The sequence below is a fragment of the Aplysia californica genome, unplaced genomic scaffold, assembly GCF_000002075.1.
Source record: "Aplysia californica isolate F4 #8 unplaced genomic scaffold, AplCal3.0 scaffold00150, whole genome shotgun sequence".
In the NCBI taxonomy this organism is placed as follows: Eukaryota; Metazoa; Mollusca; class Gastropoda; order Aplysiida; family Aplysiidae; genus Aplysia; species Aplysia californica.
This window is the reverse complement of record NW_004797420.1, coordinates 357,731-379,978: the sequence shown is the minus strand read 5'-3', so window position 1 is coordinate 379,978 and position 22,248 is coordinate 357,731. Positions and strand designations below refer to the sequence as shown.

The following is a 22,248-nucleotide window of genomic DNA, read 5'->3' as shown; positions in this document are numbered from 1 at the left end:
GAGAGAGAGAGAGAGAGAGAGAGAGAGAGAGAGAGAGAGAGAGAGAGAGAGCATTTTCATGAGCATGTGAGTGTTCATGTGTCCAAAACTCACATGGGTTGTCCAGGTCGAAGATAAGGAAGAAAAGCAGATGAGCCAGCAGTGTGCCCACCGGGACCCTGAAAGGGGAAAGGTTAAATGATTGTTAAAGATTGTAAACAGTTCTAAATTATGTAAAAAACTACAAACTACTGAAAATTATGGTAAATTACTGTAAACACATATGAGAATGATTCTAAATAATTGTGTTACAGGGGTGTTAGTCCAACAGAAACCCCCTTGGGGAGCAGGTCTTGGTTGCTGTAAGGCAGACACTGCCACTAACTGAATTTTTACAGGGGGGGGGGGGAGGCGGCAAACTTCAAGGATCATGATAACCCTACATCCCCCTCCCCCTCTCACTAGACAAAAGGATCTATATCAAACCGCTTTTTTGCTTGGTTGTTTGAGTAGCGAGCAGCACACTGACATGATAATGGCCATTTTGAACAAGAAAACTGAAAGACAGACTGACAGAAACAATGAGTAAGAAAAGAAAGAAGTAGGATCAACTCAGGGCATCATTAAACCACCAGCATGTCAACATAAACAACATCTCACCAAACTGGAGACAAAACAGCAGCAATCAGCGAAAGTGTGGACACACCGAGGCACAGCACAGGGAACACCAGCACCACTAGTGTGCTGCCCAGCGCCCCTTTGACCACAAAGTTCCAGAAGCGGTTGAAGTGACGAGTGAGACTTTTGCCCAGGAAACCTTAGAGAAACAAACAAACAACAACGGACCATGAAGTCAAGTTTAGTTTAGTGTTAGTAAGAGTTTTACAGCACTTGCAACACAATAAGGTCATATAAATGCTGAAGATTAGAGGTGATACAAGAGAGTAACAAACACAAAAAAGAAGGAGGAGAGATAAAGACGATAGAATGTTTGATAGGAAAGGAGAAGCAAACCACACCAGAGCACCCGCCAACCACCCACTTGAAGTCAAGAAATAAATCAGTGAGTGGTAAAACTAAAAAAAGAAGGGACAATTTATCTCGTATATATGATGAAAATAGTAATGAACACAACAATAATTATGACTGCCACTATTATTATGACTGCTAGTACAAAGATGACAATGTAAGTAATAATTATGATGATTATCACAGAAATAAAGATGATGCAATAATACAGATAAGAATAATAATCATGACCACATTTACAAAGTTGAAAAAGAAAATAATAACTATGATGAATACAAAGTAAACAAATAAAATGCAATGATGGAGATAATGATAATGATAATGATGACATTCACAAAAACAAAGGAAACAGTAATGACAAAGACCACAAAGAGTTGATAATGGCAAAAACAAAGATGACGACAATTATGACAACATAAACAACGGCATGTTTTTCATGACAATGATGAAGTAACCAACAGTGACACTCAAAGTACTGTAAAGTAACTCTTACAGTCCAGAGTCGTGCAGAAAGCAGTACATACCTCGATCTGGAGCTGCTTCAAAGTCAGCCCGGGACCTCCTGACATGGGCCCACAATGCCCTCAGTCGGCTCAACAACGTGTGGGTGCGTGACGACTCCCTTGGATACAGAGCACCCTGAGCAGAAACATTTGTTTTGGTCAGAGTTTTACAGCACTTGCAGCACAATTAAGTCATATGAGAGCTGAAGATTAGAGGTGTTACAAGAGAGTAGAAAAACACAAAAAGAGAAGGAGGAGAGATAATGATGGTAGATGTTTGATAGGAAAGAAGGAGCAAATCATACAAGAGCCCCGCCAAGCACTCATGAACAGAAACATGGACAATGATGCATTTCTGAGGCATACACACACACATACTACTTACATATCGATGCCCTAAAGCACAAACTTTTGACTCTGAATTTCCCTCTTATGATGCTTCTACCCTTTAAACAGCCAGGACATCCTATTTCACAACATGTCCATTTATACACCAGCCATCAAACTAATATAAATGTGCCAAATAGTCATGAGATCAAAACTTTATGTCTCGCTGCCAGTGATGAAAAAATGATTTTCTTCCTACTCCTGTAAAGAGCGTAAGTCTGTACTTGGATCATTTGTGGCCGAGGCCAATGATATACGCATACATACACACATACACACACAAAGTCAGACAGACAGACAGACTCACATCTCTCTGCGACAGCTGTTTGTCCGGCACAAAAGAGGATGGCCACACCAAAGCCCTGAGGCTGACCGGACTGGCCCAAGGGATAACAATCTGGGGATACAGTGAGGAAAAAACGTCCACACAAACACACAAACGATACTCCAGAAAACATAACTACAGAAAAGACAGTAATAATTTTAATGTTTGCACCAAACTAAAACAATTTAGAATGTCCAGAGATGGGCCTTTTCAACCCTGCCTGTCACAACAAACCTAGGCTGAGTAGGATAAAACATCCCAGCAGACAGATGGCACATTTTCCACTCAAGAATCAAATAAATCTTTTGCATACAGCACTATCTATTTTGGTATGATATACTGTGTGATTGAGGTCCACAGCTCAATAGGAGCACCAACATCTGCAGCAAAGTAATGAGACTCTTCACTTTACACTTAAAAGGCCCAAGTTCATTTTCCATGTTGGAAAGACATTTTATTGAACACTGCAGTTTTTCTGCTCGGAAGCTCATTCCTAAAAACAACAGGATGGCTCTCACTGGCAGGGTTAAAACACTTACCTCATACATGATCAAAACGGTATTGATGGGAATGTAATACATTTACATTCATTTTAAAATCAGAGCGGTAGATGTGTCTGAGATGTTAGTCAAGAAAGAAAACTGGTTTAAAAATATTTTTTTCTCTGGAAAATTTTCAACAGCAAAACTACCAACACCACCAACAACAATAGCTATACAACAACAACTACAATAAAAACTACAACAACAGCAACAGTGCCTCTCTCACCCCAAAGAAAAACATAACGTTCCAAGTCCATGCCCAGGCTCTGTGCAGGAAGTTCCACCAGCGCCAGAACGGGTAGCGGGTGCTCGTCACCCAGGCCTTTGTCTTCTGCACCGTGAAGCAAGTGTCCTGAATGCACACATACAGACAGTTTAAAGTTTCTGAACAGAGAAGCACACTGATACAATAATTCCCATAAAGTTCAGAGGTTTCCGGCTAAAAGCATGCACCTTATGTGACAAGAAAAGCATGCTCATATATGCAAATGTGCCATTAAGCAAATTTTGAAGGGGAATAGTCTAAAGTAAGAGAAAAACAGAAAATTGATACAAGAACGGTCTTTCAGTGTTAGGAAAAAGCCACATAGATAGACAGAAAGAGAGGGAGAATAAAGACACAGGGCTAACTACTTTCTAACCAACAACAGTGACTAAATGACATATACTGTAATTTCAAAGTGTCCACATCACTACATATTAACACTTTGCAATCACAGAGCCAGAAGTAAAAAATACCCCATCTGGTTACCCAGCCAGGAGGGTAACTGCAATAGACTTCTCTGGCCAGGTGCTGAACTGCGCCAGGTGACCAGAATGGATAATTTTCCACGTCGCATTATTGCACCAAGTCACCACAAAGTGTTACGGTAATAAGATCGCTGATCTTTTCACAACTTCAGTTCCAATCCTCTCTTCCGCCAAAAAGATGTAACCAAAGCTTGATGACATCAAAGAACCAAAAGACAATTCATTGTCTTACTTCCCGTCCCCAAAGGTAACTCAGAATTTTAATCAGAACCATCTATTTCCAAAAACCTTTTCCAGGAATCACAAAATTCCATGCCCGGCAATGACCTTGGCTCTTCTTTCGAACTCAGCGGGCTGCAGCATACATTAATACAAGCAGACACATAGAAGGCCCACAGCTGTATAGCCTACAACTCACCAGGTCTTTTGGACTTGTGTCCGCTGGCTCTTCAGCACGAATAACTGTGGGAATGACCTCCGACCTGCCCAAGAAGTTCAAGCGTGTGATGACCCAATTCTTAGGAAGCCAAATACGAGTGGAGAAGGTGAACTCTCGTGTGGGGATCTTCACTCTGCCCAGCTCCTTTCTCAGCACTGCCTCACGCTGTCAATGACACAGACAAACATTAGAGTCACATTCATCTATTATAGAACCCAACCGATTAAGTCATTTTTTTTCAAGTTTCTAGATGTTGATATAAACAAAAGTCCTGTTACTTAATAAGCGTCCTCAATTTAGCAGGGTTTTGTTTCATGTACTAAATATCTAATTATAGAGATGTTTTCACTTTTGTTCAGGTCATCAGGTTGACTTAAGTATGCACTTGCTTTTTAAGTATTCTCATGACAACAAAAATTGGCACAAGCAATTGCGCTATGGTCATGAGGATAAGCTCATGGCTAACCCTACAGTCTTCACCTGTACCACGACCAACGTTCAGTTTGGACAGATCCATTTGCCAGATTTACTGTATGCACATAATGCTCCCATTGACACAAGTTAACCCATTCAGGAGGTGGGCTGATTTGACTCATCTAGTCAACATAGCAGTCTGCACCATTGTCCTGTAAGGTATTAACACATATAACAGTACGCCTTCTTTGTCTGGTAGGGTGTTAAATTTCCCAAAAAAACATTTTAACAAACAAAATTTGTAACTCATTTAAATTTAGTTGTTTGATAGAACATCTCTTTCAGCTTCTAGACACTGTGTCAACCAACATCACAAAGGGGCAGAACAAGACAGACCATGACTCAACAGTTTTAGACAATCAATCACCTACACAAAACTGTTGGTTAAAAGCATTGCAACCCCAAAGAACAGGACTTCAAAAATGACTCATTAGGAATTCAAACAACAGTCACTCACATCATGGTCAAGAATGATATTAATTAAGCAACTGACTTAACTGCATGCCCTTTGTATGAAATAGGGCGTTAAACTTAAGCAAAAATAAAACATTTGAAGAAACAAAGTACATACCTCCTTAATAAAGTTGAGGTCTCTCCGCAGGAAGTAGACGGACTGATGCAGCTGTTCCTCCTCACACATAGAGATGGCCGCCTCGTGGGCCGTCCACAGATGCTGGCGGGCAAAGTCACGCTGGCCGGGGAAAACAACACACACACATTAGATTTTGTAGAATTCAAGAGTATCCCATCATCATGACAAGTCGTCTCTGTGTTGGGAAATAGTAAGACAGGCTGACAGAAACAAAAACAATAAAGAAGTAAGACCTGCAAGTGGACCCTTTTGGCAACCTGCATAAGAAGAAAATCAATCAAACTACTTGAGCACAGTTTAAAATTAGGGTCATAGTTTGGGTTAGGGTCAGGATCACAATCCAGGAAAGTTCAGGACAGGAAAAGAAAAGGTGGAAGCATCTTTGACCAAAAAGAAAAAAAAAATAATTAAGAATACAAACATAACTCCCTCAATAATGAAAACAAATGACAAGATATGATCAATAGGCGGTTTGTTAATGGAATTGTTCATGAAAATGCATACAGGGACGCTGTGAATCTATTTACAAATTGGTGTGATAACCACTTCCTTATACTAATCGTAAAAAAGACAAAGGAATTAATAATAGACTTTAGAGTAAAAAAAGACCAATTGCAACCACTATTTATTAAAGATGAAGAGGTGAAGGTGGTAAGCTCTTACAAGTATCTTGGTGTAACAATCGACCACAAACTTGACTGGCATCCCCACGCTGCTCTTGTGCATAAAAGAGTAAATCAAGGAATGTTTCTCTTAAGGAAATTAAGAAGTTTCCGTGTTGACAATAAGATTATGTTCCTTTTTTACCATTCTATGATTGAAAGTGTGCTATTATTTTGTATTTGTTGCTGGGGTGGGAATTGTAAGGTAAAAGATAAAGAAAAATTTGATAGAACCATTAAGAAAGCCAGCAAGATCTTTGGATATGATTTTATAAGAATGGATGAAATGTATAACACCACACGTATAAAAAAGATAAAAAGCATTATAAACGACCCATCACACCCCTTTTCCACACAAATTGTAAGATCACGCAGCGGCAGATATGTACCTCCAAAAACAAAGAAAGAAAGGTATAAAAGAAGTTTTTTACCATCTAGCATAAGGCTTTTGTCAGAATGAGCATAGATGTGTGTTGCTCTTAGAGAATGTATCTGTATATAACTCCAAAGGTCTAGTATTTAAATTCCTGCATGTGGTTGAGTGATGCATTTGACGTAAATGTACATTTTGTCAGCTTTACTTCTCCTTTCATATTGAATTTTTAAAAATTTTTAATGTATACCTGCATGTGTTTTTACGGTCCTGTACAGCCAAGGAAAATTTCCCTTTGGGATAATAAAGTATTATCTTATGTATCTTATATTATCTTATCTTAATTGGTAACCTCCAAACACACAAAAGGAAAGAAAATGCTTCAGTTCCCAAGGCAAAAAGAGCAGCCACCAATTCATCAAAACCCTCAGGAGAACATCTCTGAATTCTTTATTTAAATATTTCCAAATGATGAGAAAAGTAAAAAACATCTCAAAACCCTAACCTACTCCAAAATATAATTATTTTCCAGCTTTGGCAACATTTTTTTCAAAGTAAAGAGCAGCAATGATCTATCACCACAGTAAAGATGGTGCTGTGTAAAAACAAGCAGACAGAAACAACAGAAGGACGGTGAAAAGAAAGCAAATTTTACCACTGGCAGCCTCCAAACACTTGAGGAAAGATCTGAATTGTGATCCTCCACAAGGTCTAATGAGTTTGAACATCTCCTGGATATACATACACAGACACAATCAGCAGCAGAGTTTTTCCAGCAGAATTGCTAAACTATAAATGCCAGAAAGAACAGAACATCTCACAGCAAATCGACTGCTTAAAGAAAGAATCCGCTATACCCCATTATGAAAAGTGATATCAGACTGAATCCTACACTAAGCAGTTGCAATGGCCAAACACAACATACCTCAAAGGCACACAGCTGTTCTTCCATCCATGTGCTGATTCGAGATTTAATTGGATGTGTTTTACGCAAGTGGGCAGTCAGCTGGAAAAGAAATGTGGAAACCACACTGACAATATTCAGTCAACTTTATGAACATGACAAAAATGTACCACTGTGAAAACTTAGCACAATGCTTCCAAGATATTAACTTATGGGCCTGAATTCACACAAAGATATATCATACGTTAAACTGGACCTACCAAGACATCAGGCAGCATGAGTGATCTCCACCTCTCTTTTTCACATCTACTGTTGTTATTTGTCATAAATTTTCTACACACCTGTAACACAAATTAGATCATTAGCAGGCAGGCTGCTTCAACCCCACCTGCCCTGGCCACTCCAGGAACTGTGGGATGTGCCCCAGAAGCAAAATAGAGATATTTGATTTTAAAAAATTTCTATGTTGGAAACAAACTCAGGTCTTTCAGATGAAAGGTGAACATCCTTACCACGACACTGCACATGTCAGTCATCATGTCCATAAAATTCCCTACCATTACTTAACCCTTTCAATGCATCATTCTCCCACTATCAACTTAACCCTTTGACAGCAATGTTTGTTCATTGTCCAAATGACCCTCACAATACAATATCTGTTAACTAATCACATTATAACTAATGAAACATTTGTTCACTCTTTGCTTGATTGTTGTGAGGAAGTCAACTGGTCACTTAAGCCTTTCAATGCAGCATCCTCCAACCTGCTGTTTCCTCTAACATGTTTCCTGGAACTTAGCAAATAGTTCCTAAACATATAAGTACCTCATAAACAAGGAACATAGGCCGCCCCACTAGGAATATCAAATTACGATCGAGGACTTCCAAAATTGAAGGAAATTTCTCAAATCATGAGCATCCTTCTCATAAAAACATGCAGCATGTTGTGGAACTCCTGACCTGATCTTTGTGCTGCTCCATTTTCTGCTGGAGGCTAGCCTGAGCCTTGACCATCACCAGAACTGCTTTAGCCTGGTCCACCAAGACTTGACCTGTAAGAGGGAGGTCATCATTGTCACAGGTAATGGACCTCAGAGGTTACCAATGTCAAGGTCACAAACACAGAAATGAAAAGAGACATAAAGAGAGCGAGAGAGAGCTGGAGTAAGAACTGAAACAAGGAAGGCTACCTTTTTCGCACAATTAATTCAAATCATCCATGATTTTTTGAGTTTTCATGGAATTGTGTCAAAATGGCAACTTTTGCCCCTCCATGAAGGAAAATACCGGCAGGCCTCGACTGCATCAAATGAATTAATTGGGCAGTCAACTACATTCATAACAAGAGAAATCCATTCACATGATTATCATTAAGTGGGATACAACTTCCTAGTGAACCAATGGAAGTACTTAGAAAAATGACATTCCTGCCAAGGAATCAAATTCATGTCTTCTGCATGCAATGACAAACAACCTTTACATCACAGGTGCCAATCATGAGCTTTGAGATAGAGAGCTGGTATGGGGTAAGTTTAGTGCACCTTTCTGGTCTCATCACAGCCGGTTCAGACCTTTGATTTAATGCCCATCTCTGACAAGACCAAAGTCAGTTGACGGCGCAAGTCATGAAATCACCTTAAATCTTCAAAGTTTTTATATGTCTTATTGGCATTTGAAGCATGACTGCTGCGTGGCAGGCACTGACTTTTGTGTCTGCTGAGCACCAGTGAAAACTTACCCAGTCCAGGCTGCAGAACGTCCAGTTCAGCATTGGTAGCCACAGCAGTGAACACTTTGTCCAGATAATGGTTCATGATGTCTTCACTGACATGCTGAAACAAAACAGCACAACCAACTGAATGCAACACAACAGAAAACACAGCAAATGACTAATTCGAGGTAAAGAGGCACACATCCATGTTATAATGCCATTTAATAGTGAAAAAACTATTCCAAGATAGAAAGACAAATAGAAATAAAACTATTTGAAAACATAATTTTCCAATCAGTGTCTTACAACCATAAATAGAACTTCTTACAACAAAATCTTTCATAAAAATGTAGGCAGCGTAAGACTTATCGAGGGGTTTGTGCCCAAGTACTCCTCAGATACAACACATCTGCTTGCTATGGCTATTCTTTAGTTCTACTGGACTCTCACCTTGGAAATTTCTTCATTGGACATTCCTTGACCTGAGACCAAAAAAATGTGAAATAAATAGGATCAGTAGAAAATGCAGATTTTTAAAACCACGACAACAATGTTTGAGCCCATTCTAAACAATCATTTCAGCTAACACTGCTCTGGGTGTAATATGAAAGAAGGTGTCAACACACTCAACAAAAATTAAATATTATGCTGATATATGTAAACCAGTATTTTATCTTGTGAGGTTATACTTTACTATAGACAAAAAAATATGCCAACATACACATCTGACAGCTGTTTGTAAACTGAGAAAAAGAAGCTGTAGTCCCTGCACATTAAATCTAAACAATGACAGAAATATTAAAACTTACGTTCAACAGCTGATATCGAATTTCACTCAGTACCATCATTTCATATGAATAAAAGAGAATCTATTCATCATTCATGGAAAAGGGGGAAAAAGACAGCACATCAAAACTTTCAAATTTTAAGGCATTTCTGCAGCTTGAGTCTCAGCAGTTTTCGCCTCATGCAGAACGGACACACCATGAACAACATTTGACTATGACTTATAAGTGAGTCACCCATAACAACCATATTTTACAGATGAGTTAATCAGTCTCCATGATTTACATGTAAATTTATATCATAATCACACCCATTTCTCCCACTCCTTCCCTCTGGTCCCCCTTCGCACATGGAACACTCATCGTCTCAAACTGCCAAAAAAAACAAAGGACATAGGAACACAATTCCTATGCAAGTCAGTCATTATCAGTGTGCTTACATACACATTTACATACATTTACATGCATGCGCACACACACACAAACAAACATACATACACACACACACACACACACACACACACACACACACACACACATCATCATCATCATCATCATCCAGTGCCAGATCTGCGACAGACATCGGCGATCATGATTTTCCATTCATTCCTTTGCTCGGATGCTCTCAGAAAAGCTACGTTTCCCTGATCTTTTCCTGTTACCCATTTGTTCAGGTTCCCTAAGTATGTTTTTCTGGGCCTACCCCTGCCTCGCTTGCCCTCAATTTTGCCAGTGAGAGCTAGATGTTCAAGACCCATATGTCTATTCAGGTGTACCAAAAACTGCATTTGTCGTTTCCTGATTGTTTTTAACATTGAGCGTCCCACGTGGGCTTCATCAAGCACTACCTCATTTGATTTCTTTTCCTTCCACGATACTCTTAGCAGTCTCCTAAAAAACATACACATGCACAATCATAAACAGCCATTTGCAAGTGAATCAATCATCACCCCAGCCTTCCCAAAGATACAGAATAGAACTGTATCCCCAATGGCCTATCACTGACCTTGGTAGTGACGTATGAGCTTTGCTCTCATCTGTACGTGCCAGCCTTTGGCCTGACGATCAAGGATGTTGGACAGGATACCCATGCTGTTGTTCATCAGGTCTGACACACAATAGGAATTTCATTTGAGTGTGACCTTCATCAATGATATGGTTATGCAATGGCAAAGACATATAAACACGTGCACGCACGCACACAGACACATCATAACTACTATGAACACACTCTTTTCATTGCAAAATTATAGATGATACATATGTGACAAAATGGTTTAAACATGAATCTCAGCTTGTGTAGACCAAGGACACGTTCAGCTGCCATGAAGTGAGATGTAGGAAAAAGTGAATTGTTCCATTAATAATAATAATAAATTGCATTTATATAGCGCATTTCCACAAAGAAGTGCTCAATGCGCTGTACAATAATACAAAGAACATATGAAGCGCACAGCTCCTATAGTAATCCTCTTTCTCTCTCTCTCCATTCTTTAGGGAACCTTCTTTGGTACAAGGATCATGGACCTGAGTTCTATATCATGCAATTGGTGAAAAAGGTACTAATAAACATTGCACTTTGTTTTTTAATGTTGTCAGAATTTCTTAATATTATTCTGTTTCAGGGCCTTTAGGTTAAAAAAAATTACAGCTAGCATTATTAAAATGGGATTATTATTATTATCATGTTATCATCATTATAATAATTACTAGTATCATAATTGTAATCATCATCATCATTATTGCATTTTCATTACCTTTGTTGAAGAGACGAAGGTCAATGTCTTGACCCTTTGGGGTCTGGTACCTGTAGGGAATGGGTGGGGGTCTCAGGTCTGTAGTCTGGACAAGAGACAAAAACAAAATCAGTCCACTACAGATCAGGCAGCCATGGGTCATGGTCAGTTGGTTTGTTGGAATAAATAGAGGCACATCGACATAATAACTGTCAAATAGTGCCCACAAAAACGAGGACAGACGGGCAGGATCAGTTGAGTGAAAGAATAGAAGTAGGCCCCACCTGGAGCAACTCCAAACAAGAGCTGTACCCCGGTAGCAGACCCGTTCATGCTTTCAAGCCCCTAGTTCAAGTCACAAGCCTCAAATCACTAGGGAAAATCATCAAATCAAATCACCAGCATGATAAGTTGAGTCTAGCCTAAGCTTCAAGTTAACACCAACTAGCAATCCACGAAGCCACTCGTGTCAGACCCCCTCATCCTGCCCACCCTGCTTGCAATCTGCGAAGCCACATACGTCAGAAAAAGAGAGAGCGGCGTAGCGCTGGAGTCTGTTCGATTAATCAAGGCTTACGAGCAGCGGACGGCCGTCAAGTCTCAAATCTCGCTCACAGCATAGCAAGTCCCGTTATTTGCTTTGCATCCCATTGTCTTCTTTGTGAAAAGAGACTTGCTCACAGCCGGGCAAGTCTCTCGGCTCCCATGATTTGCTTTGGCTCCCAGGACCAGCTCGCAACCTGGCAAGCCACTTGGCTGATTTGCTGCAGCAGCGAACAGCAAGACCTCTCGCAGTGCGAACTCTGAACCCTGGTACAAGACGTAGAGAGCCGAAGCTATTTTTAAACTTCACGCCGTTGATCAGCTGAGTGAGAGGAAGCGTGGTATTGTAGTAACAGAGACCTAGGTTTCTGGTACTAATAAGTGGACTTAGACTACCCTAGAATGGAACACTCCAGGGGTCGTTGTGATGGGCTTTTGTATCGTAGGTATGTAACCTATTTTGTAGATGTTTTACACTCACAGTGACATAAAACAGAACATTCAAGAGACGGGCTAGACTATTTGGACCCAATGTCAGGGCCAACCTGGGCTGAGAGGGAACAACGCCCCAGCAGAAAGACGAAGGTTCTCGGTAAAAATTTCTCCCCATACGAGAATCGAACTGAGGTCTTTTGCATGCAACGACAAAGCGCTTGGCCTGTGCACATTATAAGCAAACGGGCCTTTGCATCATAAGAATAGCAGATCCATTATTAATTTTTAAGTACATTGAATAGAGCTTTTTATTTTTTACACCCCGACTATGGAAAAAAACAATCTTGCACTTTTGAAGCAAACCTGTCAACGTAAATAACCAGAATCTTCTGCAATATGTACTGAGTCCACAGCCACGAGAGTTCACAATGTCACGACACAATACAGCAAGACTGTCCGCGAGTCACAACTCACTGGAAGTTCCCCCCAGTAGCGAGCGGGAGGCAAAGCAAAGCACAAACCTGCTCGCAAACCTCTAGCGCAAGCCGTCCGCTGCTCGCAGACTCCAGCTCTACTCCAAACACCTGTCATTGGCCAGGAACATAACAACACCTTGACAGTATTTCATAAAACAGATAAGACAATACAAGACAAGATAATTTATGACATGATCAGATATGACTGTGACAATCATTCTTCTTTCCACCTGCAGTGACAGTCGCTGGGACAATGTCTTTCCTTCCAGTCCCAAGCAAGCAAAGTCATCTACATGTACAAGCAGGTTCTCCAGAATAAGTCACTCGTTCTTAAGCAATAAATTGTAGTATTTTGCACAGGTATCAGCGACTGTGACATGTAAGTCCCCATGCTGAAGATAGCAATCTTTCAGAGAAGCTTTCTCGTCACAGTAGCTATCATGTCTCAGTACATATCACCCCCCCCCCCCCCCCCCGAAAAAAAAAGGTAACATTAACTGCTAAACAGAAATTATAGATTAAGAATAGTTCACTTTCTGGAATACCTGAAAATTCTTGAGAAGCTAACTCATATCTCACCTTGTGTTTGTTCGCTCCCAGCATCTGACACTGATCCTTCACATACTCACAGTACGTGCTCAGCTCTCGCTTCAGACTCGGCTGTGAAAACAATGGAGTACAACAGACAACACTGGAATTAATGTGAATACCCTTATGTTACTATTTAGCAGCAGCAGTAGTAGTAGCAGTAGTAGTATGTTTTATCATTATCAACATAATTATTATAATTTCTATTATTATTCTTATCATTGTTTTTATACCTTATCATAGTCTTCAAAATCAACAATATCATTATGATCATTATTATCTATTCACATACTTTTTCTTTCACTACAATGAAAGCACATTCACATAGAACAATCATTTTGTGGTTGATAAATGAAAAGGATAAACAGAGGGACACAATTTGGATTAATGAAAAGGATAGACAGAGGGAAACAATAACGGCAATATTGGTATAGAAAATAAGTATGGTGCCCTCTAAGCACCTAATCATGTCATTTTACAAGGCTGCAAAATTTACTTACCAACATTTTTACCATAAGAATAAACTTGCACAGGGATTTGCAAGCCTTGACAAAATAGGCGTTTTACTGCAGTCTCCTGTGACATGAAACCCCTGGCCTGTCATGGACACCTCTACTCAGCAATAAAAACCCTTATTGAGCCATGGAAACCATTGGTGAGTCACAGAAACCCTAAGTGTGTCGCAGAAACCCTCAGAACCTCATGAAAACGGATGGAAATGAAAACCCATTGTGTGTCATGGAAACAGATGGAAACAGAAACTCTTTGTGTGTCCCGAAAACCCTTGGCATGTCACGGAAACCCATAGTATGTCCATTAGACTGTGTGCTACCCTATTTGATCTTCTGTGTTCCTCATGGAATTGTGTAACTAAAATACAAACAAAATTCAGGATCCAAGAATATTATCATCATTTTGTTGCTATTGTTGCTGTGTGCATTTGGTGGCTGATTTGGGGTAGGTTTTTTGTTTTGTTTTTGTTATTTGTTTTTTTGAGAGACCCTCTCAGAACAAATAGAACAGCCAACATCAAGAACCTCGGGGGGCCTTAAGAATTCTGTCCTCACCTTAATGTCCAGTTCAGCCACGAGGTAACGCATACGTTCCAACTGCAGCTTTTGGTGAAGGTCGCCAGGCGTTGTTGAAGGCATGCCAATCACAATGTCTGACAAAAAAAACAAAGCATGTCAGACAACAAAAAATGTTATTGTACAAGTTTTTACACCCACATTGACCCAATTTACTTCATTTATGAGGCAGGCTACTTAAACCCTGCCTTTGAGGGCCAACCCAGTCTGAGAATGATACAACATTCATGGAGACAGATAAAAATACTCAATAAAATCATGGCAAAAAAGCCTACCCGCTACACCACAGACGCCAGGTTAGACAAATGTGGCATGCAGTTATACTCAAATAAAAGTCAGAATGTCAGGTAGAAGTAGCATTAAAAAAACAAATAACTTACTCTTTGATGGTCAGCACAAAAAACCTCAGTAAAGACAGAAATATACAACAGTTACTTTGAGAGCACACTGTTTTTTAAGGTGTTTTTAAAAAATAAATTTTAGTAAGTGTTTTACAGCGCTTGCATCACAATAAGGTCATATAAGTGCCGAAGATTAGAGGTGTTACAGGAGAGTAACAAACACAAAAAAGAAGGAAGGGAGATTTATGAAGAAGAAAGATGTTTGAAAGGAAAGAAGAAGCAAACCCCACCAGAGCACCCGCCAAGCACCCACTTTTAACGTGTGATCCCACAGGAGCTGACAAACAATCACAAAAGAAAAGGCAACAGTATAGATCCCCACAGGAAGATTTGTTTTTCAATGATCTTCACAACAGTTCCCATCACAAACTGAAATGGGGGGACAGCATTGCTTCTGCAGCCCCTTGTTTTTTTTGCTAAGGTGAACATTTCTCCCTCCACAACACAGCTCACTGACTGCCTACCACCTACCAATAAGCTATATCACAGACATAGACTTAACATTAAGCATAAGCATATGCTCAAGAATCAAACAGCTTGTCAGAAAGATAAAAGAGGCACTGCTCCAGCACCAACTTGGATTCTTTCAGGAATTTTCATTGCTCTCCACCCTCTAGACTCAGTCCTAACAAATATGGGTAATCAAATCTTGTCTTTTTAATAACCTTACAATGCTTATACCAGCATTAAATTCATCCCATACGTAATCTACACTCAACTCTGTTTTAGTTTTAGTAAAAGTTTTACGGCACTTACGACACAATGAGGTCATATAAGTGCCGAAGAATAGATGTGTTACAAGGGAGTGATATACACAAAAAAAAAGGAGAGATAAGGACGATAGATGTTTGATAGGAAAGAAGGAGCAAACCACACCGGAGTACCCGCCAACCACCCACTCACTCAACTCAAAGATATAAGTCAGACCTAACAAAGAAGATAAAAACTATGCAGACCTGAACCCACGACATCTCAAACAGAGGTTGAAAACATTGGCCCATTGTGTAAAGAATTCCATCATCAACAGTTTAAGAAAGCACAGACTGAAGTTGGCGACACTTAACCCAAAAAGCCTTACCAAGCAAATTCCGCAAACCATTGGCCCAACCCCGTGCAGCCTCAGTGACGCTGAAGAATCCCGAGCAGAACCTGTTGCGGGCGGTGATGATGAGCAGCGAGAGAGCTTTCGACATGTCCTGAGGGAAAAGGCACAAGAAACCTGTGTAACTGAAGCTGTTGTTGAATCAAATTACAATGCACTAATTTTTATAACTTTGTTGACTTAGAAGGCACACTGCTTCAACCCTGTCATTCAGGGCCAAAGTGAGCTGCATGAGATACAGCACATCAAAACATGGAAATACTTGACAAAATACACATTTTCCACCTTGACTCAAAGTTAAGTTTTTTTTGCATTCCAAGAAAAAAAAAAACACAAAAAGAGACAAGTGAAGAAACAAACAGTGAAAATGTGGCAACTGTAAGAAACCAGTTCTTACAAGGATTTGGCTTTCCATGTTTGATGGGACCTATCACATCTCATTTGAATCAAAAGAAAAGTTTTCAATAAAGCTAAATGAAACCAAAGCGAGCATACTATATTTTGAAATCAAGTAGTAAAATTTCTAGTCATTCAGTAGCTGTGCATAGAAGTATATTTGATAGGAAACAATGTCACCTTTGCTACATATCCACTGAATATAGTAATGATGGGTTGTATTCCTTGTATGGGGTTAACATCCCCTGTCGTATAACTATAAATAATTTACATAGATTAATACAGATATTTACACATACATACGCATACTCTCTCTCACACAAAAGTGTAATGCATGTATATCCTTGGCAAACACTAACTTTAAAGTGTGAATACCAATTGGTAATAGAGCAAAGCAGAAAAAAAAACCCCAAAAAACCAACAACTTGAGAAATCCCATGAAATAAGAATTAAATTTGAACCAAAGAATTCAAAGCCAGAATCTAAATTTGAACGTAGCTGAGACCTCTCTGAGAGATTTATGGTGAAAGGGGAATGAGTTCACTTACTGCCAGGAAGGACTTGTTTGTCCTCTCTGAACCCTTCTGCAGCAACATACTGAGTCTCCAGCGGTGTGTCTGTCCGGGGAAGTTCAAGCTGGCCACATCAAACTCACTGAAACAAATACATACACAATTGTTTGTTTGTTTGTATTTAGGAGTCAGCCAAGCCTGGCACAACAGTAATGATCTGTACTAACATAATCAGAGTAATAATATTAGATAACATTCGTATAGCATAAACTGCTGCTCAACAACAAGCTATTAGCACTTTACAATCTATATTATTACCCCAGCAGACCGGATAGCATTCTGTAACAATCACAACTTCCTGGGAAGCATAGAGTGCAAGCTATCATTTTACAGGCACTAAAACACTGACATACTGACAAGATCTTTCACCGTCTTTGGCCGGGTATCCATTCACATTAGCATCACACACTGACAAGGCCACTGTCATACTGACACAGCCACGATGACACACTAACACACAATCATGGTGATATACTGACACAGTAATGGTCATACACTGACACAGCAGTGTCGCACAGTGACAGTCATGATCATATGTTCCCACAATCATGGAGGATGTATCCTTACTCAGCCATGGTCATATCTTAGCTGTCACGGTCATTTACTGATTTTATCTTCCAAGTCAAAGAGAAACAAACTGGTACCAGACAAATCAGCATGGATGGCAATAAGTCTACAACCATGTTTGACAATATGTCTACAACCATGTTTGAAGGCCTAACAAAAGATACCAAGCTGCATGTTCTTCTCAGGAGGGAAATGGCAAATTATTGTTTTAGTAGAGGTTTTACGGCGCTCGCAACTGCATAAGGTCATATGAGCACCGAGGGGTGGATGTCAACAGAGAAGTCCTTATAGGGAATCAGACTTACTCTGCTCACCTCTCTAGCTTCAACAGCACAAAGTCTGCTTTGACTATCAAGGCACCTGGAAATAACGGGTCACAAGAGTGTGACAAACATGCAAAAGAAGTAGAGAAAATGACGATAGTAAGGAATAGGAAAAAAAAAGCAGCAGTTCCCTGTTGTAGTTCAGGCACAGTTATGAGCATGACATTGTTGGATCAGCCCATTTACAATTCTACTGTGCATTAGAATGAGAAATGTCCCCCTTTAGGAATGGCCTAAAGACACTTCAGTCAATGGCACCGCCCCGGGGGGGGGGAAATGGCAAATTAGAATGAAATGGGTGGCAAAGGGGATGAGCCTATTAAATACTTCTGTAACTTTCACTTTCACCCGGTTCTGCATTCATGAAAAGCCTGAGCTTTACCCTTTGTCTTGTATCATTTTGAGCTGTTCCTTGTCCAGTTTCTTTAGTGAGCCATCAGTCCCAGTCGCCACTGCCTCCAGCTCATCAAATATTGGGGCTATAAATAGATCCCGGAACTGCACCACACCCTGTGAACAATACATACATATTTAAAGGAAAGATTTTGGACAAGTGCAGCCTGCAAAACACCACTGAGACAAAGAAATTTTTTGGTAAGTCAGATCATTATGCTGCACTTAGAACATATTTTTCTTTATCTGCCCTCTGAAAAGCGTAGAACATTTTTCAAGAAAACATTGCTTATAAGGGTCACCTGAGAAGATGTGTAAATTTTTAAACAATGACTTTAAAGGACAGGATGTTTATTATCATTTATTATTATGCAAAAAAAAAGTCAACGAAAAAAATAACACGCTTATATTAAAAATTGGGTTAAAATATGCACAGCTGTAATGCATGTATTATAAACAAATCAATTCAAACTTTCGTCAACGTAATATACCAAAAAATGTCAGGCCAATTACTCATCGTCAAAATGCAGAGTCCTTTTATTTTAAGATAGCGTAGTCATATCACTACCTATCTAAAAAAAGTGTCATTGACTTCATTTGCCATTGTTTGTGAGATAAAGCCCACGGACCACTTGACCACTGAGTTTGCTACAGGCCAAAATGAAGAAGGGGAAGACAATATCAGGTGTGTAGCTAAATAAATTCAATTTAAAAAAATAAACTCTTTTCAGTATTATATTTACTTAGAAGAAAAGAAAGTATTACTCAGCTGGACTTATCAGTGTACAGAGGAAAATGCTTAAATCTCTCTCTCTCTCTCTCTCTCTCTCTCTCTCTCTCTCTCTCTCTCTCTCTCCCCCCCTCTCTCTCTCTCCTTCCTTACATTACCACCCCTCCCCTGCACCTGCACATATTTTTACCTAAATGCCTCTCAAAACATGTTAATTCTGTCACATATTGATGACATAGGTAACAGCATTACAGCAAACTGATGAAAAAACGACAAAGTAACAATCCTCACAGGGTTCTCTCCGTTGCCACTCAAAGCTTCAGCCGCTCTCCTCTCGGTGATGGAGTCCGGGAGGACGATGGGGAAAGACCTCCAGTGGAACAACACTGACTCTGCCAGCTGGGAAGAAACATAACTTTATCTACAAAAAACTAAATGATGGGATTGGATCGAATGCTACATGTGCGTACATTTGGGAAAATCTGATTTCTTGTGGATATGTAATAGAGTACATTAGGATACATCCTATCTGTACACTGCTTTTCATCCATGCAGATTCTGCTGTAGCATGCAGTTCTCGAACACAGTGGCAGTCAGCAATGAGAGGGGTTCCAGGAGGAAAGATATACGCAAATGATTGTAATGATGGAGATTGTCATGATTGAGATTGTAATGATTGTATGTTTCATGTCCCAATCAACACATAGGGAAGCCAGCAACACTTCAATCTTGTCTGCTGGTTAGCACTGACAGGACTAAATACTGGGAAAGTATGAGAGACAAACAAACAGAGGGTTTCTCACCTGTTTGATAGAGCTGACAACCTTGGCAGCATCTGGTGACAGACTGTCTTCATCGACGTTGAACTGAAGTGGTTCACTCTGAAACAAAAATGTTATGCCAATTGTGATGACTTGAAAGTGAAGAACAAATTTGGGTTGAATGGTGTCTCCCCTACTATGTAAAGAACATCCTACACCTTTCTATTTGTGCACTTAGTTAGTTCAATGAGTATTTTGCTAGACTGCACAGTCAGTGACCCTGGGCTACATCCACAACATGATGTTTTCTTAAAATATTCCTAAGTTCTCTGCAGAGTTTTCCCTGCCCAATCATTTGATTTGGCAATCTGAGGTGGATGTGAAAATAAGAGCTCTGGCCTCTATAATAACATCATTATTATCATACTGCTCAAACAAGTTGGGTTTTTTTCGTAGCCCTGCCCATTATTGTTGTAATTGTTCTATGTGAGTGCTCCACTGGCTTTGAATCTACAACATACATCTGCAGGTGTGTGACATGTGACTTGATCCACAGAAAGAGTGTGTCTATAAAGCTCAACACAATGCTAACAAGGGTATGCTCTCAGCACAATCTTAACCATGTATCCTTACAGGGGTATTTCTTTACAAATAGCCAGTCTAATGACGCTCACAGGGCTCAGCTGAGTAAAAACATTCAACCAACAACATACATTTTTTCATTACTTGAAAAAAACTCCCACTACATTCAATACATTTAGTTGCACTTTAAAGATCATTGTGATAACACAGAGACTGAGTTACAACTCTCTGTTTGATCTTTCCACTAATGCATCTAATAAACTGCTTACGTTTTCTGAGTTTGTAAACTTGTTCGATCACTGTTGATGACAACCACGACACCTCTAGGAGCTTGACAAGGGTCATAGTTCAATACGATGAACAAAGCCAACACTGGCATGCACAAAAACAAGCATGACATTCTATAAATACGTATTAATACCTTTGGATTTGTGCTTTCACACTGACATTGTTCTTTCTCTCTTTCCTTCTTTCAGCACTAGCATCTATATCATTTAATTTTAAACCTAAAGAGGCAAAAATAATATCACAGCACCTCCAAACAACTTACTCAACCCCCTAGTCTACCATTCATTACGTTTTCGAGTCCCAAAAGGTGAGTACCAAATACCCATAGTCAGACATCAAGAGCACACCATTAAAATGGATGTATATCAAGATTTGCCTCTAATGGCCATCTGAAGACAATCACCTGTACAAACGCCCCCTTCCCTTTTCCTCCCTCCCATTTTTACATCATATTGACACTGCGTTAGAGTATAATGGTCACCTGTCTCATGCTGCCATTTTTTTCCTCAACAATGCATGACCCTCTTATATAGCAATTTATAATTTTAACTGTATACAGAACATATCTCACAGGGCGGTGCCACTAATTGAAGCATCTTAAGGCCATTCCTAAAGGGGGGACATTTCTCGTTCCAATGCACAGTAGAATTGTAAAAGGGTAGATCCCACAAGTGTAATGTCATGCTCATAACTGTGCCTGAACTACAACAGGGAACTGCTGCTTTTTCTTTCCTAAGCCTTACTATAGACATTTATAATCCTCTACTTCTTTTGTATGTTTGTCACACTCTTGTGACCTGCTATTTCCAGGGTGCCTTGATAGTCGAAGCAGACTTAATGCTGTTGAAGCTAGAGAGGTGAGCAGAGTAAGTCTGACTCCCTGTACTAACTTCTCCCATCCCTTGGCGCTCATATGACCTTTTATGCAGTTGCAAGCACCGTAAAACCTCTACTAAAACAAACAAAAATACAGAACATAAAAGAGCTGATAGCATTTGGAATATTAGTCCCTGAAAAGTATACTTCAACAAAAAATATGTCAACCCTCCTTGATAACAAAGCAATGTATAGTATAGCACCTAAGAACACCATTTAGAATTTTTTAAATTATCAATGATGTGAATATTTAAATACATAGATCTATATGTGTACTGCTTTTAAACCAAAAATGTATGAGAATGAGAACATAAAATTATTATTTAACTAGATCTATAAACAAAAAAAAACTAGAGTAAACACCATCACAAACCTCTGGCTGAGAAACATGATCTCTAGATGGCTCAACCCCTCCTGATCTGGGGACCTCTCCCTCCGATGCCATAGTTCAACAAAGGGCTTGGTTCATGTCAGAACAATTCTGCACTATAAACAAAAAACACACCCCCTCCTTCTTTCCATTCTTCAGATACGTTCTTAACAATGTGTCTATTGCAGATTATGACGTCACAGTTTAATAGACTAAGGGAAGCTGGTGGGTGTCTCTGGAGGGTCGGGGAGAGACCGCAACCTGCGTGGAAAAGCCAGAAGAATAATATGTCCAACCAGCTGATAACTGGCACGATAAAAAAAAAATTATGGTAAAATGATATGGGTTTAACGCCCCTATCAACACTAGTAGGTTATTTAAGTGGCGGGACCTCCTAGTTTAACGTCCGTCTCCGAGAGGACCTAGCCAAGTGGGAAGTTCGTGTAAAGTGCCTTTCCCAAGGACACAAGGTCGGACCGCTGGCACGATCAGCAGGCAGACCCTTTCATGGATCCTGGAGAGTAAAGAGGGAAGAGGGGAGAGGGGAGAGGGGAGAGTGGAGAGTG

At 39.8% G+C, this 22,248-nt stretch overlaps 1 protein-coding gene across 2 annotated transcripts in view; it reads right to left on the bottom strand.

Moving 5' to 3' along the window:
• The window catches only part of LOC101859401, a 116,817-nt gene that overhangs the window by 92,716 nt on the left and 1,853 nt on the right, over window positions 1–22,248 (bottom strand). For both annotated transcript variants that reach the window (XM_005097234.3, XM_005097235.3), the window contains exons 2-22: window positions 21,686–21,798; window positions 19,609–19,686; window positions 19,097–19,204; window positions 18,065–18,192; window positions 16,769–16,874; window positions 15,801–15,918; window positions 14,301–14,398; window positions 13,225–13,305; window positions 11,213–11,297; window positions 10,462–10,563; window positions 9,121–9,152; window positions 8,698–8,791; window positions 7,920–8,011; window positions 6,981–7,061; window positions 5,000–5,119; window positions 3,934–4,119; window positions 2,992–3,117; window positions 2,206–2,295; window positions 1,533–1,647; window positions 640–796; window positions 94–158 (exon numbers count right to left, since the gene is read on the bottom strand). In XM_005097234.3, the coding sequence (XP_005097291.1) occupies window positions 94–158; window positions 640–796; window positions 1,533–1,647; window positions 2,206–2,295; window positions 2,992–3,117; window positions 3,934–4,119; window positions 5,000–5,119; window positions 6,981–7,061; window positions 7,920–8,011; window positions 8,698–8,791; window positions 9,121–9,152; window positions 10,462–10,563; window positions 11,213–11,297; window positions 13,225–13,305; window positions 14,301–14,398; window positions 15,801–15,918; window positions 16,769–16,874; window positions 18,065–18,192; window positions 19,097–19,204; window positions 19,609–19,686; window positions 21,686–21,757 (2,134 nt within the window). In that variant the 5' untranslated portion in view covers window positions 21,758–21,798. The remainder of the gene's footprint in view (window positions 1–93; window positions 159–639; window positions 797–1,532; window positions 1,648–2,205; window positions 2,296–2,991; window positions 3,118–3,933; window positions 4,120–4,999; window positions 5,120–6,980; window positions 7,062–7,919; window positions 8,012–8,697; window positions 8,792–9,120; window positions 9,153–10,461; window positions 10,564–11,212; window positions 11,298–13,224; window positions 13,306–14,300; window positions 14,399–15,800; window positions 15,919–16,768; window positions 16,875–18,064; window positions 18,193–19,096; window positions 19,205–19,608; window positions 19,687–21,685; window positions 21,799–22,248) is intronic.